The sequence below is a fragment of the Eumetopias jubatus genome, unplaced genomic scaffold, assembly GCF_037043125.1.
Source record: "Eumetopias jubatus isolate StellerSeaLion01/CBP00866 unplaced genomic scaffold, mEumJub1_p1.0 scaffold_6, whole genome shotgun sequence".
Classification (NCBI taxonomy): Eukaryota; Metazoa; Chordata; class Mammalia; order Carnivora; family Otariidae; genus Eumetopias; species Eumetopias jubatus.
The window spans coordinates 54,559,616-54,587,170 of NW_028274812.1; the positions used below are offsets into that span (position 1 = coordinate 54,559,616).

General features: G+C 36.1%; 1 protein-coding gene across 3 annotated transcripts in view; it reads left to right on the forward strand.

Annotated features, from left to right (window-relative positions):
- The first annotated feature begins 1,270 nt into the window (after window positions 1-1,270).
- The window catches only part of ATG5 (autophagy related 5), a 123,470-nt gene continuing 97,185 nt past the window's right edge, over window positions 1,271-27,555 (forward strand). For 2 of the 3 annotated variants that reach the window (XM_028104238.2, XM_088023911.1), the window contains exons 1-4: window positions 1,271-1,519; window positions 9,653-9,818; window positions 18,089-18,216; window positions 26,697-26,775. In XM_028104238.2, the coding sequence (XP_027960039.1) occupies window positions 9,711-9,818; window positions 18,089-18,216; window positions 26,697-26,775 (315 nt within the window). In that variant the 5' untranslated portion in view covers window positions 1,271-1,519; window positions 9,653-9,710. Of the gene's footprint in view, window positions 1,525-9,652; window positions 9,819-18,088; window positions 18,217-26,696; window positions 26,776-27,555 lie in introns of all 3 variants that reach the window. The other variant, XM_028104239.2, reaches the window with a different exon arrangement.

The following is a 27,555-nucleotide window of genomic DNA, read 5'->3' on the forward strand; positions in this document are numbered from 1 at the left end:
GAGAAATGATTTATTAAGGGGACTTACTGGCAGAAGTGTGTCTTGGGTGGCTGCAAGACCCCACCTCTTGTAAGACCTGCTTTTATAACCCTAGAGGCTGAGGAGTATAGTATGGTTAAACAGAAAGAAAGAATGTATGTGTGGAGGATGTGCTCAAGAAGGCTTCAAGTCACAGAGTGGTCATCATGGCCAATTCGTCCAAGAGGATGTTAGTCTGGTTCCTACAGTGGGGCATCTTAATTCCAAGAGCTTTTTTACAGAGGCTAATGGCCGACTATTGGGGATACTGAGTAGGTGGAGTGGACCAGACTATGGCTTTCAAACTTTTTGGACTGCTATTCATACCAAGAAATATATTTCACATTCCTATCCACATGCATTCTGAAGTAGAAATTTCAGGAAACAATATTTATCCTTAACATGTGAAGGATGCCAATATTTTTTACTTTATTTCGTTTAAAAAAATGACAGTCACGATCCACTAACTTGATTTGATAAGCCACCAATGGGTTGTGACTCATCATTTGAAAATCATTGGACTAGTCGATCTCCAAGAAGATTCGTCTTTTTAAGAGAATCCTGTAGCTACTACTAGGATTTATCTAAATTTTCCAATGATCAGGAACCTATTTTGAGTCTCCGCACAGTATTTACCTAGCACGTATGGAATTATGTTGTATGTCATGCATAATTAAGAGAAAGATGTTAAATGTCCAGGTAAGACTTATGGATAGATCAAATTCAAACACTCTTCAGGAGTAAGTTTTTTAATTGCTCTTATTTTCACAAACATAAAGGTATGTATGCCCTATTGGTTGAATGAGAGGGCTTCACTACTCATGTGTAGTCTTCTTCTGTTAAATACGGCTATTAATCCCTGCTGTGGGTCTGACAAAGTTGAGAAGATCAAATGAGAAAAGAAAACACTTTGAAAACCAATATTTTATTATTATGATTCTGTGAAGCCAGGTAAGAGAGGCTGCGGTCAAGCTCTATGGGGCAGCGTCTCAGTATTTTTAAAAACTCTCTACTCTGACAGAGCTTACATTAGCCTTCCCGGACACCAACGACAATGCCAAAGGCGCGAGACTCCCCTAAAAGGGTATTAGCTGTAAACTTGCCAGGGGTTTGACCACCTAGTCATGCGCTCCGCTCTGTCTGCGCATGCTCCAGCGCGGCTCGGGCCTCCTCGCGGGGTTGGACGGAAAGCGGAGGGTGGAGTGCGGGCCACGTGGGTTCCCGTGACGTCATCTCCGAGCGCCGAGGGTGACTGGACTTGCTGTGGGCTTCCAAGGCCCCGCGGCGCTGCGGGTTGTATTGGCAGGATACCGGAGGGCGGAAGTGCAGCAGGGCTCGGCTCCGACCTCCGCGCCGCTGCCTTCTGCGGCTGCGCGGGCTCTCGGGACTCCGGGCTCGCGCGTCTCTGCGGGACAAGCACCCTGCGCCTCCGCCCTGCTAGAGCCCGGGATCCGAGTGTCTTCACCGGTGCGGGAAGCCGGAGAAGGAGCTGGCGTTTCTGGTAGGGTGTGTGCGACTGTGTATGTGTATGTGTATCTCCGTCTCCCCGTTTTCCTAGTGTGGGGAAATGCCTGGAGGAGAAGAGTTGGGGAGGTGCCAGGTAGGTGTGGTAAGAGGGAGGGGCGAGTGGCCGGCTAGAGGAGCGCTCCCCCGGGCGGCGGTGGCGGGTGAAGGTGGTTCCTCCAGGGGAGGTGGAGTTGGCCAGACGCCGCCGCCGAGGACCTTGGGCAGGCCGGAGGGTGTATGTAGCCTGTGTGATCTCTCTCCGGGAATATGTCAATTCCGTACTAAAGTAGGAAGCCTAGCGTCTTATCGCAGGCTCTAGAGTTTAGTTCAAGACGTGCATTTTTCGTGGAACAGTTATTTAAATTGTAATTATTTCACAGGCAGTTCGATTCTGTCCGAATTTAGTGGGTGTTTCCTCCAATTTCTTTTCTCTACGGCATTCATTCTCATTTTAACAATAATATTTAGTGCTAACGAAGTCATTTTCTGTTGGCAAAGAAGTTTCACATCCTTTATACTTTGGATTATTTTCAAATCATACCTGAAACTGGAGGAACGTAGGGAAATTGGATTTGTTCTAGATTTTCCTCAGGGGTGGTGAGGCACAGCATGTCTTCAGCAACAATCAGAACTCAAGAGACTATCAGACATCTCTGAACTTCCAAGGCCTTCCAGAATCCACGTGATAAATCTCAAAGTCTTTTGAGCCTTGGTACTTGCATTTGAACTTGATTGTTTGTGATTTCCATACATGGATTTGTTGGTTAAATTTTAAATTTGAAAGTTAAAGATATTGGGCTGAGGGTAGTAGTTGAGGGGAATTTTAGAGTTTTATGCTAGATTTGAGTTTGTGCTCTGATCTTCAGAGATATGCTGGTTAAAACTGGGGGAAATAAGCAGAATGGTACCATATGACTATGACTATTTAGAATAATGTACATACTCAAGTGTAGGTTTGCTTTATTTAACAAATATTGAGTGCCTATTATGTGCCAGGCATTGAACAAAAAGTAAATATAAAAATAGTGAACAAAACAGTAAAAATTCTTGCCATCATGTAGTTCGCTTTGAGGGTGGGAGGGGAAGACATTAATATAAAAATTAATTTAAGGAGCACCTGGGTGGCTCAGGTCATGATCCCAGGGTCCTGGAATCGAGCCCTGCCTCGGGCTCCCTGCTCAGTGGGAAGCCTGCTTCTCCCTCTCTCACTCCCCCTGCTTGTGTTCCCTCTCTCGCTGTGTCTCTCTCTGTCAAATGAATAAATAAGATCTTTTTAAAAAAAAAGATTTAAAAAATTAATTTAAAAATATGTCAGGTAGTGAAAGGTGCTAGAGAGAAAGAATAAAGTCGTGAAGGGTAACAAGGAATGTCAGTGGCCTGCATAGGAAATTGCAGTGGTGGCTTTAGAAAAGATGATATTTGAGTAGAGACCTAAAAGTGATAAAGAAGGATTTCATGTGGATGTAGTGGAATGAGCCATTAGACCTACCACAAAGTCCCTGAGACAGGAGCGTACCAGCTAGTTTGGCTGGAGCTGAGTGAGCAAAAAGGAGGAGAAGTAGATAATCAGGTCAGAATGCGGCGGGTCATATACAGCCTTATAGGACTTTGTAAGGACTTTAGTTTTTACTTTGAACGAGATGGTAGGGTTTGAGTAAAGGAGTAAACTGATCTGACTGGTGTTTAGAAGGATCTTTCTGATTGCTATGTTTGTCTCTAGCAAGGGCAGAAATAATGAGACCCCTTAGTAGGCCATTTATCCAGGTTAAAGGTCAAGGTGACGTGGATCAGTGTGATAATAGTGATGATGGTGAGAAATGGCCAGATTCTGGACTTGTGTCTAAGCTAAAGCAGTAGGTATGAAGGGTCAAGGATGACTCCAAGATTTATGGCTTAGCAACTAGAGAACAGTTACCACTTTATGATTTGGGGAAGACCACAGAATAATAGGGAGATGAGGGAGGAAGGTCTGAAATCATTTTCTGTTTGCACATGCTGAATTTTCAAATGAAATGTCAATATTGCATAGTATCTATGAAATTGGAGCTAAGAAGAGAAGTTTGGGCTGAAGATATAAATGTGGGAATTGTTAATGTGTAAATAATATTTAAAAGCCGTGAGAGATCTCCAAAGGTGTGGTTCAAGGACTGAGTCCTGGTGCACTTCAAGATTGGCAGGAGGTTGGAGAGATTGAGGAGCTATTCCTCCAGGATGGGGGTTGGGCTGTTCATTAAACCCCCTGTTGATAACCACTCATCCTTAGTAACAGGATAGAAGGAAATAGAACGCTAGTTCATTAGCTGTGAGAGAGTGAGGAAGGAGATGCGAAAATTAGAGGAGAGAGGAGACACGAAATGATGATCTAGGACAGTGGGAGAATAAATGGACTCCGGAAATGTAGGAACGTTGGCCAGTACTCAGGGCCTACTTTTGAGGTTAGTGTTCATGAATTTAAAAGGAGACCAGCCAGCATAGATTATTTTTAAATGTTTTCAAATTTACTCCCAGTAGTTATTTGATATTTTAAGTAATTTCTAGGTAGTTGGGGATTTTGTCAGCAGAATAGCTTCAAGTAATAGGTTAGCCTTTCTTGGTTTGTAGTGTGAAAGAGACTAGTAATTGTGCATTATATTTTTATTATACTTCCTGTGCTGTTTGCTAATTGTTATTGGCTGGGAACTTGCGTTGTTCCAGGCCTTGAATTAGTTGAAGAGAATGCAGCAGTCAGGAAATAGCCCTGTCTTCCACGAGCTTACTTCTAGTAGACTGCATCATGGGTTGTGATGTCTGTGCTTGAAAAATATTGCCTTCTAATTGGACTCATGGTGATGAAAGTGTAGTGTATCTATGAGAGGGGAAAATATTCTTGCAAAATAATGAAATTTGCTGAATTTAAAGTGTGATTATACTGATTTGGAGAAGAGTTTAGGCAGAAAAGTTTCTTAAGTAGCTAGTATAATTTTTCAGTATATATATTTTATACATTTTTCCAATTGTTTAACAAAAATTACAGAGCCTGCTAAGTGCTAATTATGCTAATACTGAGGATACAAAGTAAATACGATTCTGCTTCGGCTGTCAGTGAACTCAGTTCATTGTGGGGATGGGCAAGAGACAGATAAGATAAACATAACTGCAATACATGGTTATAACATGCAATATTATAGAAGTAATTAGATTGGAGATTGCTTAGTGGAAAGCTTCCCAAGAAGCTGATGTTAAGCTGACTCTTAAAAGAGGATTAAGAATTGGCCAAAAATAAGAGGACAAGGGTGTTTAAGGAGACAGGTCATGGAGGCGTGAGGAAATCATGTATTAAATACATATATCATTTATTGAGTGGTCACCAGGTGCCAAACACCCAACAGCCTTGTGAAATTAGAATTATCTTCAGTTCACAAATACAAGGTTCAAAGATGTCAGGATACTAGGACACAGCTCACAGGTGGAAGTCTGGGTTTAAACCCATGTCAGTCTGATTTCAAAACCCCTTAACCTTCTGTCTGTATTGCCTGCTGTCGGCATTTAAATCTTCCCTGTTCTTGTTCTTTATCCCTCAGCCAGTTTTCTATTAACTTCTGTTCATTCTTCCTTGGAAAGACCTCATATCTGTCTCTCATCTATCCACTGCTACCAGTCTAGGTCAGGCACTCATTATTATATGCCTTAGTGTTGAAATTGCTTCCTGGCTACCCTCTCTCTGACTTGGGATCTCCTTTTGTGCACTGCTACTAGGTAGTTTTAATCTCACTGTTATAAAACCTTACAGGCTTTGTAGGCTTGTTGGATGAAATTGAGAACGCACAGTCTTCTGTTTGGTATGCTTCATGATCTAGTCTCACTTTACATTTACAGATTTGACAGTAAAGAAATAATAATTGCTTTTATTTCTCAGCACTTACTACATGTCCAGTACCATGTCAAATATTCTATAGATTTTTTTTTTTGCCAGAACAGCCTGATGAATTTCATAGGTAAGGACATTGTAGTGAAGTGACTTGGCCGGGATCCCAGGTGATATTAAAACATGTCACAATATCAGCTCTTTCATTATCTGCTACTCTTCCCAACTCAGTTTCCTAAAAAATTGACACGCACATTGCTCCTGCACACTTTCTGCCTTTCTTGATGCTATTTTGCCCTGCTTGGAATATTTGTTGTCTTTATTCCATATTTTACCTAGTGAATATTCTACCCATTCTGCATATACTCATTCTTTTATATTCTACACATTCTTCAAGTTCCATATCTTTTAAATTCCCCTCTGAACACTATAGGGGATAGTAATATTTTTCTTCTTCCTTTCCACCCTCCTCCCTTATGAAAGCTTTCATAAAATAGCATTTAATTATAACCATGGACATTTTGGAGTTGGAAGGGATGCTGGCAACCGTATGACATAAATGAAAAAATACGAGATCTGAAATCAGAGATAAAAAAATCTTTACTGTAAGTTTATAAGTGTTGTAAAAGTAGAAGTGCAGTGAGAAAAGAAAGGTTTCACCTGAGGTATGCATAAAAGAAAGGCTATCTTGAGCTGGGTCCTAAAGGATGTTTTAAGTCAGAAGACAAGGTAGGGAAGGCTGCTTTACGGTAAGGAACCACCAGCATGAGCAAAGCCATGGAAAAGATATGAAAGTTTATGGTATGTTTAGTAGGTCGGGAGATAATATCTTCTGGACAATGCCTGAGGTTTTTAAAAAGTTGTTATTGTCACTACCATCATCATCTTGAATATCCTCAGCCTCTGCCACACAGCTGGGCATAGCAAATGATCAAATATTGATTGACTTTATATTGAGTGTTAATAGCAGTGTTCAGTTTTTTTTTTTTTAAAGATTTATTTATGAGAGAGAGAGAGAGCATGAGTGGGAAGGGCAGCGGGAGAGGGAGGGAGAATATCAAGCAGACTCTGCCCTGAGTGAGGAGCTGGATGTGGCACTCAGTCTTAGGACCCTGAGATCAGGATTGAGCCAAAACCAAGAGTCGGATGCCCAACTGACTGTGCCGCCCAGACGTCTCCCAGTGTTCAATTTTGAGACATGCTTATTGGTTCTGTAAATTATAGTAGACACTTTATAATACTATATTATAGGCATTGCCCTAAGTGCTTTACATGTATTAATTTTATCTATTTTATGGGGTAGTGCTGTTATTCACATTTTACAGATGAGAAAACTAAGATATGAGAAGTTAATTGACTTACTTGAGGTCACAGAGTGATAAAACTAGGTTTTGAATCCAGGCAATCTGGCTCCATATTCTGTATTTTGAACCCCCACATTGTAGTGCCTCTCAGGAGTTAAATTTTGTTTTTCTGCTTCTGTTTTAAAAAAGATAATTTAATACATCTTTTAGTTTTATCCATGTATCAGTTTTTTGGCACATTTTTGAGTTAAGTGCATTTGCATGCTTTCTTACATAATTCATTATATGTGAATATTTATTAATATTGAAAAACTAACATTTTATGATGCTATAAATTTGGGTCTGTGTATTTTGACTCAATTAGTAGCCTTGTTTGAAGTTTTCATAAATCTGTTTAGGAATTTCTGCTGTTTTGTAAAATTTGTATTGACTACCACATGACGCCTTCAGCTGCCTTGGTTCAGTCAGATCTTCCCTGTAAGGAATGTATACATAAGAAACAGTGGTATATGGGTAATAAGGTACTGATTTATCTTTCACCGGTTTTGTACCTAAAATCCTACCTTCGAACTTCAGTAAAGTCTTAAGTTCCAGCCCAGTTTACCAAAGTTCTGCAGTGGGATTTTAGGTATAAAACCAGTAAAAGATAAGTCCATACTTCTATCACTGTTGGGGAGAGACTCCCAGAAACAAAGAGAAAAGGAAGACATTGGACACTTCTTACTGTTTCTGACACGTGAAAGGAAGAAGCAGAAGAAAATGCCATGGAAAGAAATAGCATGGGAGTCAGGTATTGTCATCTGGCAGAGTAGAGGGGAGAGAATGGAGCCATACCCAAATCCGTGATATTTTTATTTATGGTAACCCCTGCTTGTTAATAAACAAGGCTCAATTAGTGTCCTGGACTCTGACAAATCGGATGATTATTCCTTCTTGAGAGGACAGTGGTTGGAGAGAAGGAAAGAACTTGTAGAAATGGACTTTATTTAAAAATGTGGCCATACCCACTTTAATTTTTAATTTTCTTTTGAATTATATTGTCTACCTATTTTTTTCTGAGGCAGAAAAATTATCCAGTGTGACAATATTGATAGTGACTTTCAACTTTAACATTGTATTTCAATGTTCTTAAAATCTCTTAGGAAAGGAGCTCTTTGCCTCAAGTTTTTTTTCTTTGTGAGCGACAGAGGAATCTTAGTTGTAGCTAATGGTTAATTGGGTGTATTATAATTACAGAAACCACTGCTTACCACCTCTGTATTGGATTCAACTTTAGGTTTACTTATTTGCCATAACTTAGATTTCATTATTTCCTGTCATCAGTAAATTTATTCATAAAGAACAAAGTATTAATGTAATCTGTAAGTAGTGAGGTCTTTTCTATTTTCAGTGAGTTAATTTTGTGTGATATGTAAACTTGGGAATTCACTGCAGAGAAACTCAGTGTGTTGTTTGAATTTGAAGTGTATCAGGGTGGAATTATATGAAGTGTGACTGTATCATTTGCTTAAAATGGTGACTTTTATGGATATGCTTTAATAAAAATTAAAACACTGTAATATGCTGTAAAGAGCACTAGACTCAGTTCAGTAACTCAGTGACCAGATTTGTTATCCTGGTTTCACTGTTACTTTAGTGGTCTTGTAATGTTTATCCTGGTTTGACTGTTACTTAGTGCTCTTGTAGTGTTGGACAGATTTTTTCACCTCTTTCAGTTTATTTACCTGTAGATCCTATTGCATCCAGTTGACCTCCAAGGTGCATTTAAGTATAGTGATACAAATTCAGAACTCTATTTGTTTTTTTTTTTTAATCTTTGGCTAATTAATGGCAGTCCTGATGCACTTGGCATTGGTCAGTGGATGAGAAAAGAGAGAAAAGCTCTTTGAATAATTCAGTGTTAGTAATTGGTATTTGGCTAAACTGATATGGTTATTTAAAATGTTTCCATAGGATATGCTAGCCTATAAAGAAAAAATATATATACATAAAGAAATATATGAGTAGAAGGATATTGAATCTTAGTATCCAGGTACTGACAGTGTTTATTTCTGCATTTACTCATACTGTATATTGCATTATTACCTAGTTGTGGAATATTAGTGCTGGAAGACAATTGGATATTGCAGAGGCCAAAAGCCATATTCTTCTGTTATACCCAGAATATTTCAGTTTGCAGATTTAGTGCCAAATTTGTGGCATAGAGAATATTTTAAGTTCAGAGTAGAAGCATTTACTACTACTCATGGTGGCAGAGGATTGGGAGCTGGGTTTGCAGAGTGGGTAGGATTTGAACAGGTGAGAGATGAGCATATTAGTCACGGGGGATGGTAGGACAGAGAGCAAGGTATTTAAATTGCCAGTTTTGCTAGAGGGTTTATTAAAAGAAGTATAGTAAATAAGATTGGAAATATTGGTGGAATCAAACCATGGACAGGATGAAATTTAGAAATTTAGGATGGAAATAGGTCTATACAAAGTCTATACACCAGGGTGTGTGTGTGTGTGTGTGTGTGCATTTTTTTTTTCAAGCAAGAGCAAACTATCTAGATGGAGTAGGAGAGGTTGAATGTATTAGATAGGGCAGGTGTAATTGTGGGTATGATAGTTTGGAGTTGGCCTCTAAGGGACCATAAGGATATAGGAAGACTTCCCTTTAGATGAGCAATAGACTCTCCTGGGGCTTGAGAGAATGATACAAATATAGCTTCACTTTGGCTGTGGCGTATTAGTTGCATAAGTTAAGTTAGCACACGTAATTTTGAATTACTTACTTGTATGATCCTTTTAAATAAATAATAGCTCTGCATTTAGAATTTATTGTACTGATTTTTCATTCATTCTAAAGAATGCTAATCACACATTTTTTTGAAATGAATGATTGTTGTGGCATTCATTTTTCATATAATCTTTCTTTGTTTTAGAGCGTGTTCATTTATCCTTGCAAGGATCTGACTAATGCTCTTCATTTTATTTTCAGTTTGGCTTTGGGTGAAAAAAGAATTTAGCCTATATGCACTGCTTTAACCATTGGAAGAATGACAGATGACAAAGATGTGCTTCGAGATGTGTGGTTTGGACGAATTCCAACTTGTTTCACCCTGTATCAGGATGAAATAACTGAACGGGAGGCAGAACCATATTATGTAAGTATGTTGATGATGAAAAATGGAATATCTGACTTTGTCCGTTTTTGTAAATGAAGGTCTAAGAACCTGGAGGCTGTTACCCAACATTTTATATACAATTAATACTTGTTATTACAGAAAAAAATTAGAAAACACAGATCAGTAAAAGGAAAGAAATAAAAATTACCTCTAATTCTACCACCCAGAGGGAAAAAACTGTTGACATGTTGATTATGGGACTGTCTTGACTTTCTTTTTCTCATGAATACATACATATATAATATGTGATAATGGAATTATAAGTTATGTGCTATAGGAGCAATTTTGAAAATGATAGGCTCAGATTTGATTCTTCTGTAGGTAAGTGGTTCCAAGCAACTATTTACCAAATTGTTTTTATAGCTCAATGAACATAGGAATGTGTGTGTTTTCATATGTTCATAAACTGATATGTAGTATACAAAATATAACAAATTGCTGTATGTAAACTTGTAGGTTTGAATTAGTGTCATCTGTTTTAGAAAACAGTATCAAATATCTTCTGATTTTAGCCTGCTTTTTTTCCTTTTCTAAGTGCATATATAACCCAAACTTAAGCATCTGTCAGTCAGAAATAGTAGTATCCTGCCTTTTTACTGAATAGGTCCTAATAGACAAAGACATTCTCAGTTGTCATTATTTTAGTTTTGTCTCAGGTACACATAATATTGTTTACCTAGGTATATCTGGAGAAGTGGAAATTTATTTGTGGTGTTGGACTTTCTTGTTTCACTTTAATAAAGCTTGCCCTTTGCTTTCTCCCTTGTCTGTTTGAGGGGTAGCACTGCTCCTCAGCCTGCTCCAGCCATGAGAGGTCAGACTGGTGGAGGAAGCTACTTAAGGAGCCCCATACACTCACTTTTTGGGTACAGGAACAGTTTCATTTTACTCTGTGTATCCTTAGCATCTGGCATAGGTCATGCAAGTGGTAGACACTCAGTGCATGAAAGCCTCATACATTCATGTTGAGATTTTGTTTTAAATGGTCTCTTTGGGTTTTCTTACTGAAAATAATTTCAGAGAAATTGGACAGTCTTTTGTTACTAATACTCAGGTTATCATAACTGAATATATACTTTTGAGTCGTTTTAACTTTGGGAAATCTCAGCAGTTTTCTTTTCTGTCTTTAGAAAAATTTCCATAGTTAAAAACAAAATGTGGTCACAGTTTATTTTTAGAAGAATTTCACTTGGTAGATGTTTTTGTTTTTTGCTTCTTCTGTAATATGTGTTAGGATATCACTTATGTTTTGTTTCCAAACTAGTTTCTGTTATTTTAATTAAAACTTTTAACCTCTGGTGCCTTTCTGATCGTATCTAAACAAAGGAATGTATGTGTCTAGTTGGTCAAAGTGGCAGATATGAGAAATATGTAATTTAAGTCTGTTTACTTTTAAGTCAGAATATGATGTTTGACAGCTTCCTGCAGTTAATCCAAGTAAAGAGGCTTCTTTACTTCTTTTTTTCCTTCTTTATGTATGAATTTGTTAAATATAAAAAAATTGTTGTGAGAGTGGAGTGTAAGTTGTTTTCTAGCTGTCTCTAATTGAATTGAAAATGGCAGCAAGTATTGGGGATATCTATAGAACGAAGAAAGTTATTTTGTCTAATTGATAATTTTTTAAAAATAATATTTTTCCCTCATTTTTCACCCAAAAGAAACTCTTACAGTAATTATGATTATGTTTTTGGAAAAATATCAGGTGACAGGCATATAATAAATATTAAACAAAAACTACAGTTTAAAACCATGTGGCATCACCTAGATTTTGCTCTTTACATACATAAGTACATAAGTATAAGTTACTACATGCAGGAAGAAAATAAACAAAAACAGCAGTGGTTAGTCTTAGAATTATAGGTGAGAATGGTAGTGCCAATTTGGTTTTAGTTTACGTGTGTCTTGGTTGTAAATTACACTTGACTGTATTTTTAATTGCTTTAGTTTATAATATTAATATTGTAAAGATTCTGGATGAAATGAGGTAAAAATATCATAGCCTAGGCGCCAGTAAACCTCTTTTCCAGACATTCTCAAAGCTCAAGTGAGGTGATTAACAGGGTTATCACCATGGCCTGCAAAGTCCAGTCATGTTCAGGTGGATGTGTAGAAAGGATAGGTGAATGAAAATGTAGTTTGCTTTTTTTTTTTTAAAGATTTTATTTTTAAATAATCTCTACACCCAACGTGGGGCTTGAACTCATGACCCTGAGATCAAGAGTCACAAGCTCTACTGATTAAGCCAGCCAGGCGCCCCTGTAGTTTACTTTTTATAGCACTTATTCCTTATTTCTTAGAAACTAAATTTAAAAATATTTACTCATACCAAATTTATAAATTATTCAAAGAGTCTGTTTCCAATGGAAAAGAATATTAATGTTAAATATATTCCTGTTTATTTCTGCATTTGATTGCCTCCGCATAAATCTCCTTTCAGCCTACATCCCATATCTATGTCAGAGCATTATATCTTATTCTGCAGGGAATATTAGGAAGAAAAATTGTTAGAAACTAGGCAGTCTTTCAGTTTCTGTTGTTTTTCTTACATTCATTTAAACTGTTGCCTTTCATTTAGATTATCTAATGTAAAAACATACTAATTTACATTCATACTTTGTGACTTGTTACAAGAGGAAATCACTCAGTCACGCACATGATCATAAATCTGAGTGGACCCTAAACATTACACTGCAGTCCTTTTATGTTTCCTTAGTCAAGTGTCTCTGTTCTTCTTCTCTAAGAGTATTTCTTTGAGCCCTGACCTTATTTTTCATTCTTAACAGGTAACCTTACTTCCTGCTTTCTGTTTCCTTAACCTTCTGCCACCAAGTCTTCTAAACATATCTGCACTCACACATACTGACTTCTCTCTTGTTTTAATGGAAGAGGTGTCCTTCCTCCTTGGCAAGGCCCAACCTTCTCTCTGTGCTCTGGATCCCATCCACGGTTTTCCTCAGGAAGCTGGTGGTTTCTGATATTCTCCTACCTCCACCCCTGCCTTCTCTCTTTCTTTTACTTTCAGCTTCTGCCTACCAGCTCCTTTTTTGCAGCATTTATATTATTTTAAGCCTTCCTACCCTAAAACAATCATCTGTTGACCCCATCTCTTCTTCACCCTCTTGCTTTCCCTTCATGGCCAGACTTATAAAAAAGGTTGTCTCTGCTCGTTATCTCCTTCCCACTTCCCACTTACTTTACTGGAATCACAGTTACACACTACTGCCACAGAGCTGTTTTTGCTGAAGTCACCAATGACATCTTTTTTTTTTGTCAAACCTTGAGTCTGTTTTTGAATTTTCATTTGCTTGATCTCTCAGTGGTGTTTTGATGTTGTTGTTGGCTATTTTCTCCATTTTGTGGCAGTGTTCGCTCTTGCTCTGCAATGCCTCATAATTCTGGTTTTGCTTCTCCCTTTCTGGGGGGGGGGGGGGGTTTGGTCTCCTTTGCCAGATCTCTTTCCTTTTGCTTGTTCCTCAATGTTGGCATTCCTTGGGGCTTTGCCCCCCCCTTCTGGAGTTTTCCCCTGGAGTTATCATCCATTTTTATCTCTTTGTTGAGATAAAACTCTTTGTATTTATTTTGACAACTCCCAAGATTTTTCTCCTGAACCCCAGACCTATGTGTCTTCCTGCTGGATATCAAACTGAGTGTTTTGAAACTGGACACATCATTGTTACCTCCAGATAGACTGGTCATCTGCTGTAATCCCTTCCTGTTTTTGCAAGTAGACCCAGTTAATTAATGACTCTTACCAGTAATTAAGAAAGAACTCGTCCTTGTTGCTTCCTTCTCCCATATCCCAGGCATTCAGTCAGTAACTTAGTCCATCTGATTTTATATCTCAAATATCTTTGAAACTTACCCAGTTCTTCCATACCCATTGCTATAGCCTAGTTTAGACCACCATTTAAAAACTGATGGGATTTCATAGTACTAAGTAATTTCCCTGGTTTCATTCTTGCCCTCTTTCCATTTTCAGTTTGTGGTTGGAGTCATCTTTTCAAAACACATACCTGATCCTGTCACCTGCCTCCTTAAAACCTTTAGTAGCCTTTCATCATCTTTAGGATCCTTCGTGTAGTTTATAATGTTCTCCATGATCTGATCCCTTGCTTCTTCAGTACTATTCTGCCTCAACCCTCTTCATTCCTCTCATTTTCAACTTCTTATGGTTCCTCCTTGTGCCAGCCTTTGTTTTTGTATTCATTCCATGCCGTCTTGCAGTTTCCTCTGTCTGGAATGAGCAGCAGGATCTCCCATCCCTGCTCACAACCCGACATCCACAACACCTATGTTTGGTTCATTCCTCTTTACCTCCTGGCTGTTGCCTTACCATAGACTTCCTGTCCAGGCTTTCCCTACGCCCCTAGATGAGGTTAAATTCCTTTGCTACTTGCTCTTGTAACATTCTTTACTTTCTCCTTGTACTCATCACATTTGTAATTTTGTTTTTACTATCTTTCTAAGCCTGTTAGCTCTGTGAGAGCAAGAACTCTTATCTCATTCAGTGCTCTATCTTCATTGCCTGGTGTGATGCCTCACACATTGAAATGGAACAGAATTCTAGTATATTTTAATTCTATTTTTGTTCTAGGTGAAGAAATCCCTAATCTTAGAATTGAAAATAGTTGGAAAAATTAGGATTCGGTATAAACAAATATTACAGCTACCTTTTTCAGAACCATAAGTAATCTATACAGCTGTATAAAACATGTATTCCTTACAAGCTGTATAGAAAAAAATCGTGTGTGTGGTACTCACTGAATACTTGATAGTGCTAAATCAAGAATGAGAGAACAAAAGATTCCATGTAGCTGACAGGTTTCCCCAGAGGGGTTTAACCCTTTTCATATTAAAAGAACTTAACCTCAAAGACATTAATGGAAGTGAAATAAGCCAGACACAAAAGGACAAGTATTTCATGATTCCACTTGTGTGAGGTACCTAGAATAGTCCAAAGGCCTGTGGAGGAGAAGAATTGGAGGAGTTACTGATTAATTGGTACAGAATTTGAGCTTGGGATGATGAAAAATTCCAAAGATGGGTAGTGGTGATGGTTGTACAACAGTGTGAATGTATTTAATGTCAATGAAGTATACACTTAAAAATGGCAAATTTTATGCTAGATATATTTTACCATAATTAAAGAAAGTAAACCAGTGAGATACACCTAAGAAAATCAGTGAGTGGTACTATCTGGATATGGAAGACAGGATGAGGTCGTTTTACTCTTATTTTTTTTTCATTTTTACTTATTTATTAGATAAGTTTATCTATAATATAGTCATTCTCAAATCTTAGTGTTACTTCTTAATGCTACTATAGATATTTATCTTATTTACAAATTACTTCAACAGGCTAATTTAGAACAGAAGATTTCAAGTACATTTCAGTGTAGATTTTGTCCTTTTATTAATTATCATTTTTGGCTTTTGGTCACTTAATCTTTGGGATCTGTCATTCATTCAGACACTATTTTGAGCATTTGGAATGTAGCAGTGAACAAAACCAACAAAAATCCCCATCTTAATGGAGCTGACATTTTAATGTTCCTCATTCCTTATTGTGAAGAAGTTTTTATTTCGTGAAAATCATTTGTGGACTTTTCAGCAACTTTGAACCCTACACATGTAGTACAACACCCCAAAATCAGTCGCTGATACCCATGCTCGTCAGTCCTGCTGTGTCTGTCCTCTTTTTTTATTATCTCTATAGGTTAGTAGGTTAATACGCTCTATAGAATAGAATCCTATTTAATGCCCAACAGACATTTTAAGTTAAAAGTTCTGGACCTACTAGTATAGAATTTACTAGACTAATAGATTACAGTTGACTCAACACAGGTTTGAATTGTGTGGGTCCACTTATATGCTGATTTTTTTTTTTTTTACAGTTTAGTACTGAAAATGTATTTTCTTACGATTTTCTTTTTTTTTTTAAGATTTTATTTTTTTATTTGACAGAGAGAGACACAGCGAGAGAGGGAACACAAGCAAGGGGAGTGGGAGAGGGAGAAGCAGGCTTCCCACTGAGCATGGAGCCCAATGTGGGGCTCGATCCCAGGACCCTTGGATCATGGCCCGAGCCAAAGGCAGCCGCTTAACAACTGAGCCACCTAGGCGCCCCTCCTTACGATTTTCTTAATAACATATTCTTTATCTTACTTTATTGTAAGACTACAGTATAAAATACATATAACATACAAAATATCTGTTAATTGACTGTTTATGTTATTGGTAAGGCTTCTAGTCAACAGTAGACTGTTAGTAGTTAGGTTTTTGGGGAGTCAAAAGTTATACGTGAAGATTTTGAACTGTGTGGGGGTTAGCACCCCTAATTACCACGTTGTTCAAGGGTCAACTCTGTACTTATTTATTTTAAAAAAATGGTTGACTAATCATGCTGTTTTAATTTCTTAGAGGTGTCCATGTTACATGTATATTTGATTCTGTCATTTCTGATTTTAATGAATCATTTCTTTGCCATTTATTTAATAGAATATGATTTTGGCAAGTCATTTAAACTGCATGTAAACTAGAGGTGATAATATTGCCTGTGAATCAACTAGTGCTTTTTCTTATACACTGTATTAGTTTCCCTTTTCTCTTCTTCCCTAATCCACATTCTGCTTGTTTCTTTATAAAAGAGGAACTTACGTTGAATCCACATTGCTATTCAAAAGCTTGTTTCTAGTATTAGTAAGTATGTTCTGTTCTACACTGGAGCATGCCAGCTACCTCCCACCCCCTGTACCCTGTTGTCCCCAGGACCACCGTCATGTTCTCTTGCCTAGTTTGGGGCCTCTTACTTGATCTTCAGTTAGTTCCTTTATCCAGAATATTTCTCTTTGTATGTATTCCCCAGCCCCGTAATTCTACTTGATTTGCTGACCAAAAGACATAATAATTTTGAATAAACAGCCTGAAAATGATGCATAATTAGCCTCTCAAAAGCACCTCAGAGTAATAAAACAGTTTTACCAGCAAAAGACAGAAGCTTAGAAAAGCAAGAAATGGCTAGAGTATCTCCGGGAAAACATGAATTTTTGCCACTTTCCTCCTTTTATCCACTCATATGTGTTCTTTATAAAATTCTAACCAGTTTTCTTAAATGCTGTCTTATGTTTTCTTTCTGGATATCTTTGGTGGGGGAGAAACAATGATGACCTTCATAACTATGCCAGTTGAGGTTTTACCTAGCCCATCATTCCCTCCCCGACTTTTCTCTCCAAAGTCCAAGTAGGCCCAGGCTCCATAAAGACAGGATTGAGGGAGTTCCTGAACAGTGGCAGATCACCAATCTACCAGCATCATACCTTAAACTTGTGCCTTATTGCCCTTTAAAGATTTAAATGTGTGGCTCAATAGTCAGTCATCTTTAACTTCTTTCCTTCAATTTCTTGATTAGTAATAACCAGAATCTGTTCTGACTGATTTCCAAACCTTTCTCATTTTTCCATTCCTTCATGCCCATCCCTTCATGTAATATTTCCTTAACAGATTTCCAGTTTATAATCTTACGTTCTTTATATCTACCACTACTAGAATATTCCTCAAATACTGTTTCTCATTGTGCCATCCTTTTATTCGTTGTATTGTAGTGGGCCCCTATTGTTCATCAAATGAAAATTTCTGTTTGATCTTTAAAGTCTTTTCTGTTGCTGCAGTGAAGTATTTTTGTAAGTACTTTTTATGAATTTTTTTTACCTTTATTTTAGCCTCATATGGAAGGGGACAGATTATGTCTTTGTCTTGGTGTTCTTCATTGCGATTAAGTGAATACATAGTAGATTGTCAAAACATGATGGACCAATTGAGAAGTCCTGATTGATAAGATGTATCTTAGGACTGAGTCGATTATTTTCTCAGAACAGTTTAATTAATTCAGGTGAATTATACTGGTTTTTAAGTTGAACTTGATAGAAGTAATAAGTATCCTAAATAGCATGACATCTGATTACATTTGTATTTTTATTTGAAGAAAAGTATTACAGAAAGATTGTATGTAGATTGTGTTGTTTATTCTAGGTACTTATGCTATAAGCCCTACTTAAAGTAATGACCTCATAAGAAATTTAAAACGTCTTAACCTTTAGCCCTTTTTTGCTATAAAAAGCAGTTGACTTTGTGTGGAATACTCAAAATAATGCAAAGAACATGGCTGTTTTTCTTAAAATTCAGAGACCTATTTAGTATATATTTTTTTGAAAAAATAGTAAATAAATATGATTTTACAAATTTTCATTTCAGTTGCTTTTGCCAAGAGTAAGTTATTTGACGTTGGTAACTGACAAAGTGAAAAAGCACTTTCAGAAGGTTATGAGACAAGAAGACATTAGTGAGATATGGTTTGAATATGAAGGCACACCACTGAAATGGTGAGTGAATTTTTCTGCATTATTAAGCATTGAGTATATATGCTAGCTTTATGAAGGTATAGTGCCCTGAGGCAATTTTTAAAAAGTTATATAAAGAAATAAATCACTAGTCTAGCTCATATAATACAGTGAATTTTAAACTATTGTTTAAATATTTTATTGAAGATATTTCTGCCTTCTTTTGGATGTATGAGAGACTGGACAAATTTGTATATATTTTCAACAATAGATTTTTCAGTGGCATAATAATAGTGTATTTGGTTATGGGTTTTTTTTTCCAGACATATTTAAGACTCCCTAATGAATAAGTCACTCTGTGACACTATGCAATTTTGTTTCTATCTCCAAAATTTTTGTAACAGATCTTTATATACACATAATTACCTAAAATGGCATCTTTCAAACTGATTTCCACATTTAGTGCCATATGCACATATTTTATCTAGCCTTGGCTTAGTATTTAAAATATATTGATTTCCTTTTTATGTGAAAAATAATTTTGATATTATATCATTCTCAAGAAACATATTGAAAATAAATCCTAAATGTGGGCTTATCCATGTACAGATGATGTATTTTTGTATTTCCTCTGTTACTGAGAGTTTTGTAAATTGTGCTTCCAAAAATATTTAATGAAACTGGAGAAATTACAGAGAAGAATATAAAAAATGGTTCAAGGTATGCTGGAATGTAGGTGTCGAAATGCTGCTATGTGAATGTAGTTGAATGAAAAAGTCAAGACTTAAATATGAACAATATAAGTAGGTTAGAGGTGGGCTTGCTTTCTAAATCTGGAGTATTAAAATGAAGAGTTTTAAAAGAGGCTCATAAAAAAGGAAGCTAATAGGTGTTTAATAAGTGCAGCTGACTTGAATATAAGCATTACTTAGAAATAAGGAGTGAACTCTTGGAACTCACCTCATGTTGATGAATTCCCACAATTGAGTAGATTTTCATAACAGTTTAGAAATACACAAAGTGATATTTTGTATTGATTTTGGAAACAAGGGGACTTTGTATTGAGTTATAGGTCACATCTCCAACCTTTTGAGGCAGTTCTGGGAAAGGATGACAGAGTTCTTTATAGCATTCATTTTTAAATAAAAACAGTATTGACAAGCTTCATGATCACATATATCAGACTTATTATAACTCTTGAATAGTTCTAGACCTCAGGCAGCATAGATAAGTCAATGTTTTCTGTTTCTTTTTATTTCTCAGAAGAATGGGAGGTTTTGGAATGGGAAGGTGGCTTAAAAGAAGTATAAGAGGAGCAAGGATCAGGAGAGTAGAGGGAAAGGAAGGAGGGGGAGAGATTGTGGGTGAGTAGCAATAGGATATATCTATATTCTTGACAGTCTTGTCTGTGTTATAGTTGGATATTGAAATTGTATTGCTCTATGTGTATTATATACACATATTGTTAAGAATTCATGTGACTGACACTAGGCTTTTCCATTTTATCAGTGTAAAGTAGGGCTTCTTAAAGGACTTTATTGACATTTGACCTAGGTAATTCTTTGTTGTGGGAGGGTTACCCTGTACATAGTAGGACTTTTTTTTTTTTTTTAAAGATTTTATTTATTTGACAGAGAGAGAGAGCGAGAGCAGGAACACAAGCAGGGGCAGAGGGAGAGGGAGAAGCAGGCCTTCCGCCGAGCAGGGAGCCCGATGTGGGGCTCGATCCCAGGACCCTGGGATCATGACCTGAGCTGAAGGCAGACGCTTGACGACTGAGCCACCCAGACCTACATTGTAGGACTTTAAGCAGCAGCCTTGGCCTCTGCCTACTAGAGGTAGTAGCATTCCCTCTAGTCGTGCTTATAAAAAATGCTGCCAGATGTCCTGGGATGGAGGGGTACAAAACCACCCCCAATTGAGAAACTCTGGAAAAGATGGGAAACCTCAATTTAACTTTTATAAGTAAATGAGTGCTCAGTCCTCATTCTAAAGATGCTGTTTTAATCCATCCTGTATGGTGGGTTGTTTTGTATTTGACATGACTTGTATTCTGTAAGTTTGTATTATATATCAGTAAATAATGTTTGGACCTATTTCTCTCTGTTACCACAGAGTAATGATTTTGGCTTAAATATATCATGTTCTTACTTTGTCAGTATTATCTCTTCTGAGAATCTTTTATTGCAGAGCAAAAAATTAAAATTATTTTTCTTTTTAGAGCTCTTATGTGAAAGTAATTGTATTCACGTATCTTTGCTTTAGGTTTTGGGGTGTTAACTTTTTATGCGTGATGTCACTTTCATAGTTATGTCTTGCTATAAGCTCATTGTGTTTAATGGCTTTGATAAAACTTTTCCTTTGGTACAGTAGTCCCCCTTTATCTGTGGTTTTGCTTTTTGTAGTTTCATTTACCCTCAGTCAGCCACAGTCTGGAAGCAGGTGATCCTTCTCTGACATATTGTCAGAGGGTTGGCAGTAGTAGCCTAACACCGAGTCACAGTGCTTATGTCGTTCACCTCACTTCATCTCATCACATAGGCATTTTGTCATCTCACACTATCACAAGAAGGCACAAGAAGGGTGAGTGTAGTACAGTAAGATATTTTGAGAAAGAGAGACCACATTCACGTAACTTTTTTATCTTTTTGTTATAATTGTTCTATTATAAGTTATTGTTCTTAATCTCTTACTGTGCCTAATTTATAAATGAAACTTTATCATAGGTCTGTATGTATAGGAGACAGTGTAGTATATGTAGACTTTGGTACTATCTGTGGTTTCAGGCATCCTTAGGGCAGTCTTGGAACATATCCCCCTTATATAAGGGGGGACTAATTACCATATTGTTAGGTACTCCATACATTTGAGGAAGGAATAGCTTCCAGAGGCATGAATATAATCCAGGACCTCTGGGCTAAGTCTTAATCTTTCCTCTTTTTGCTTCCAACTATAGCAGTTTTCTCCTACGTTAAAGAAGTCCTCTTCCTGTGTTAAAGGAGTCATAGACTATCAGTAGCCATACGGCATTGAGCAGTGGACTTCATATGATAGGATAATCATTGTAGGGAAGCAGCTACCACTGAAGTTTTATAGGACTTGGACTTTCAAGACCATGCAGGTGTCTTAAAGAGTAGAGGAGCATTTATTTGAGTAGGGTGATAACATCTTTCTTATACTTGATTCTTTGGAGTTTTAAATAAATTCAAGTGAGAAAGGAAATCAAACACCAGTTTAGATAATTCATAAAAGAAGGTAGAAAGAGCATAAATTGATACTACTTCTTACTCTGTAACTCCTGCTGTTCGTATTTATTATTATAATTGTTTAAATATCTGCATGAGATACTTGAGCATGGGCTTTTGTACTTTAAGCAGTAGTACATAAGAGGTGCTAAGTAAATGTTCAGTGGGTGAATGAATCTAAATTAATTCCTTCTTTTATTGAGAAAATGAGGCCAAATTAAATAAAATAACTTGTTCAAATGAGTGAGTAGGACCAGATTTTGAGTCTCAGCTCAGGGCTCTTTCCACCATATCTGCTGATATTCTATTTGTTAGTTGTTGTTTTCTTCAATTCTGTAGGTTCTCTAAATTGCTTATGTTATTTATCCATATTAGAATAGGAAGATATTTAAGAACAGTGGTATACACATAATGAATACTAAATATATTATTGATTTGTAGAGAGAATCTGAGGAGGCTTTATTTGATTACCATTTTATCCTCTACAGTCCTTTGTGTCCTTAAGTTTTAAAAATTGCTTGGCAAAAAGGGCTGATCTAACTCAAATGCAAGGATTTTTCTTTTTTTTTTTTTTTGTTAAGAGTGATTTGAGTTGATTAGTCAGCAGAGGGTGCTCTAACATTGCATTTTAAAAGGTGAAGGTTCTTTTTACTGTAAATCAAGTGTTTAAAGTTTGTATTTGTTACTTTTATATTAGAATTATTTTGAGAGAACAGTTCCTGGTTCTTCTAAAGAACACTTTGTTTGTATACCCTAATATTGATTAGATCTTAGGCCTTCAGTATAAATTTTAGAAAAAGCTTTTCTTTTTGTCAATTATAAAAGCAAGTGTCTCTAATAGAATGTTATTATTTTGTGTAAACTGACTTATTTTCAGGACTGGTTGTTGAAAGTAGGAAGTTGAAACTACCTTTTGAATTAAAAAAAAAAACAGCAAGCACTGATGTTGATCTTAAACATAGACATAACAGCATGACCCAGGATTTAATACTGTATCTATCTGGTTTCAAAATTAAATTTCAGGGCGCCTGGGTGGCTCAGTTGGTTAAGCGACTGCCTTCGCTTCAGGTCATGATCCCAGAGTCCTGGGATTGAGTCCCACACCGGGCTCCTGGCTCAGCTGGGAGCCTGCTTCTCCCTCTGACCCTCTCCCCTCTCATGCTGTTTCTCTCTCTCTCTCTCAAATAAATAACTAACTAAATAAATAAAATCTTAATAAATTTTAATGAAATAACCTCTTAATTATAAATACTGTGCAGGCTCTTTTCTCTTACAGATTCTTTTTTTTCTAAGGTGAATTTCTAAAATTTTATAAATTCTGTAAACTTGAATTTTGCAACGTGATTTACTTAGCATTTGAGACAGGTAGTATCCCCTTGGCTGTTTTTGTACTTTTTCATGCCTAAGAATAGGGTTAGAAAGCTGTGAAACAGTACTAATTTACAGTTGTTTGTGTTAGTTCCATAGGTAAAGCAAGGCAAAATTGATTGTAAACCTTAAATTACTTTGGTGTACATTGAGTTGCACCCCCTCCGCCCCTTTTTTTTTAACATGGGGCTTGAACTTGTAACCCTGAGATCAAAACCTGAGCTGAGATCAAGAGTCCAGTGCTTAACTGACTGAGCTACCCAGGTGCCCTAGTTTGTACCCTTTTTCACTCAATGAAATATAATCCTGTTTCCAGTGAATCACTAGTAGACTTATGAATAGGATGCATGTATTTCAGTGAAATGGAGTAGGACGTTTGTCTCTCTAGTGTATGGGGAAGCTTTCTTTCAATGCTGATGTTAGAATACTGTTTGCTGTCTGACTGCAGATGTTTAGACTACTGAGAGCACCCTTGGCTGACTTAGGAACATATCCGTTATTGCTATACGTGGCCAGTATGTGTGTATGTATTTTAGCAGTAATGAAAGGGTGAAGAAGAAACACCTTATGCAAAGAAAAATGAAAATATTACTCATTTTGAGAATTGAATTTAGAAAAGACTAGAGCAATGTAAGGAAGAGAAAGAAAATGAGTAAAGTGTGAAAATAGACCTAACACTATTCTGGTACAGTTAATTTTTATCGGGCAGTGTAGATTGAACCTTTACTAGTTGGGCCCTCTTCTGGGATTTATTCCAGGTTCATATCCTCACCACTTCCTTTTCTATTAAATTTAGGTTAGATTGGCTGGAGTAGCAACATAACAGATAAATGGTTACATTATGATTTACTTACAGTTATGGCTTATGTGGTTTCTGTGTTGTGGGTTAGGAGCCTCCTGACAAAACTATGTAGAATATCTGTTTAGAGGAGTTATACAAATTAGTACTTTTGAAACCCTTGATGTAAATTAGATTATAGTGTAAGAGAAATTCAGTCCCTTTAATTCTTGCCAGTTCTGTTTTCTGTTACAGATTTTCTTGCATATTAATAGACTCATCAGAAATAAGCAGTCTTGGAACCAGTTAATTCAGATAGTATATTTGTTTGGAGTTAGTATCCTTGCATCAAAATCATTCAGACATAAACATCTGCATTGAGCCACATATAAGCTATACATGTAGACTTTGATAATAGAAGGAAGTAAATAGCTCTCTCTGCTGCAGTTTTATTTTTAAAGATTATTACAGGGTAATTATTAGTTATATTTAGAATGCTTTTATGTTGATACTTTACATACATTTATAATTAAAGGTAAGTATTAGCAACCATAATATTTAAATTTCATCCTAATCTTTAGTATATTGGGAAAAAGAGTCATCATTTACCATCTGAGACCAGTGAACTTTAAAAATATATATATGTAAGTTATTTTATAAATAACTTAGAGAAAAATAAAAGAATGTATGACAACTTTATTAGAAATTTTAAAAAGCATTTAGATACAGCAAATTCAGATTTATGCTCCATATTTTCCTGGTCTTGAGGGTATAGACACCAGAAATGGGCCATGTCTTCCGAATGCAACTAACTACTCATTAGTTGTCATACATTCAAATAGACCTCTATGAGGTTCTAGCTTATTGTGACTTTTGGCGCTTCTTGTGCTTAACAGCAATGGTTAAAGAAATTTTTAAACCTTTGACAGATCATGATTTTGTTGTAAAATACTTGTTTCCATTAGTAAACACCAATTAGAATGATCAGTCAATACTTGTTCATTTCTACATCATATAATTCCTTCTAGTTGTCTTTGGTGCAAATCTGCCTTTAGCTCTTGCTCACTTACTCTCAGGTAAATTGCGGTGCACAAATGGCAATAAAAGTTGAAAAAATACTATCACACATCTTTTTAACAAAATGGTTTGGTTCTTGTCATAAAATATTGTATGATGAAATTCTTGCCGTTGAATGACTAAGTGGATTAAGAATGCCATGTTTTTAGAAATATATTGTTCATTCATTAGTTTTTGAATTCTGTAAAATTCACCTAGAATATCATCTAATGACTCATAGTCTGAGATTTCACTTAAATGATCAATTTTGCCACTGTCATTAAAGTCCAAAGTACTGCTGTCTCTGTAAAAACCTTCTGATTTATGTAATAATTGTGTAACATTTTCCCTTGTCAATTTTCCTCTCTTTCCCATTATGCATGGAAAATTAGACTTTTTGAATTTTCAGCTGTATTAATGATAGATAAAAGCAGACTCCAAAGATGGGGTGTGCATCCTTATTTTATACTTCCTTGAAATATGATATAATATTCTAGGTGAAACAATGAGAAAATGGAAGGATGGATTATTGTATCATCCTTCTAGGCATGCCATTATTCTTCCAAATTGTTACTATTTTAGTCTTTTTTTTTTTAAGCACAGTTGAGAATAATTGATAAATAATGATGAAATAACTCCTAGAATGATGAAGTAGAATTCCTGGAATAGAATGAGGACTAACAAAGGTCTGTTTTGTAAAAATACAAGGCGTTATTTAGAGCTTGTACAATTTTAAGAAGTTCAGAGGGAAGGATCAGAATTGGATAGAATCTCTAACTTTTCTGTAATGCAGTATTTTGTTCCTCAAATTATTTTTATTTTAGTTTTTGACAGACCAGGGTTTTTTTCTGGGTCTGAAATGTTTCTGAAGGAAACATTCTATTATTTAGATAGTCCAAAATTTCCTTCAGTATTCATATTTGGTTATGAAAGATTCGTGTTAGATGCTGACTTTCGAATAGAGAGGTTTAAGGGTTATTAAGAGATACAACACATATACGACTAAAATTACCCACTTTTATTTTAGTAGCAGGGCATTCATTCTAAATTGTTTCTAAATAACATGATCTGTAGTGATTGATGACTTTTCACCAATTGTATTATGTAGATGTAAACAAACATAACTAACATTAGTCAGTATTTGAATCTTTGTTAGGTAGTGTTTTGGGTCATTCATTTTGAGGGGAATTAGATGTATTTCCAAATTTTTCAGCTTCTAAATCTAGGAATAACTCACTAACATATAAAGAACAGGACTGTACATGACAGCAAGTAGTCCTCTTTTTGCCTTTGTTGGAAGTATTGTTTAATTCTCTTTCATTATTGAAGCCACTTTAGATTCTTTAAAAGGATGATTTAAAAAATAAGATTTGTTTGTTGAAATCTGCAAGGTTTGTATTATTGCTAAATAATTTGCTTCACTGTAAGTAATGGTTATATTTGGAAATTAGGAAGTCCAAAATTTGTTTTTGTAAAAAGCTTTAGTCTGAGGTTGCAGAAAAATATTCAGTGTCTTTGGAAAATGTCGACATGTTATATGGAAAAAGCAGGTTATAGTGTTTTGTAAAGGATAAGCCTAATCTATATTTACATATGTATGCACATGTATAAAGACTCACTTTCTATAGCGTTAATAGTAAAAACCACAAAATAGATGATTGCATGCTTTTTAAAGGTGCTTTTCTTAGTTCTTAAAATTTTCTAATATTTTAAGTTTTAAAAATAAAAAAATATATTTAAATAAGCTTTAATAAACTGTCCAATGTGAATACTGGGATGATAATCAGATACTGCAGTACTGTGATATAACAGTGGTCATGGCTGATAAAAGATGCTTTAGCACAATCCCATTATGTATTTTGAGGCTTCAGTGAATGAAATGCTTAGAAGAAAACTGATACCTGGAAACTATACCATATTAGCTTGGGCAAGTAACTGTGTAAAGTGTTATCATTCTGTGAGTTGTGGTTAAAGCCCCCTGATATTTGATGTTACAGTATGTGCTGAAATTTATTTTGGAGTTGTAGTTATAACTTTAAAATAATCTTTCTTAAAACGTACTCTTTCATTTTTAGGCATTATCCAATTGGTTTGCTGTTTGATCTTCTTGCATCAAGTTCAGCTCTTCCTTGGAACATCACAGTACATTTTAAGGTATAGTTTAAATAGCATTTCCCATTTCTCCCATTTGTGGTATTTAGCAAGTAGGCTTAGACTAGAATTTTTTTTTTTAAGTGAAGTTGTTTATTGCTTCTCCCATGACATTTTTTAGTGGCTAAGCTGCCACTAGTGTTCATCCATATATCTTTCTATTTATTGCTAACTCTTGGCAGAGCCATTTAAACATTTAATGTATGAATGCCTATTTGTTGGAGCTGAATACACTGTTTAAAATTTGTAATATTTTGGAATATTTATATTCATTAAAAAAAATCTCAAATAGGAAGAACAAAATCCTGAGTTTAGATGTGGGCATGGGAGTAGAGGGGGCTACAACTTAATGCTGTTGAGTACCTCTAGGTTATTTTGATTGAATTGTGAGAAGTGTTTGGAGACAGAACTCCACAAAGACTTGATCTGAGTGTGTTTTGAGAAGTTTTAATTCCTGTAGTTTTTAAGACCATTCCAGATTTATTGTAACTTAATTTTGTCTTAATATTTTATAAAGTGGTCTTTCCCCTTAACCACCTTGATTCTTCAACCCCTGCTCCCCAAGCAATTCACAAATACCATTGAAGGATTGTAATACTTCTTTTAGTTGATCACTAGGCAGTAATTCTCAAACGGCGTTGGACTGTGCGAGGGGAAGCATGTTAGGAGTTTGAAAAGTCATTTTAGGTATCTAATTTGCTTTCCTGTAAGGGGCACTCATTCAGAGTCATTGCCCAAAGGCTGCTCACCCATTCTTCCTAAGATGCTTTCCTTTCCATTTTA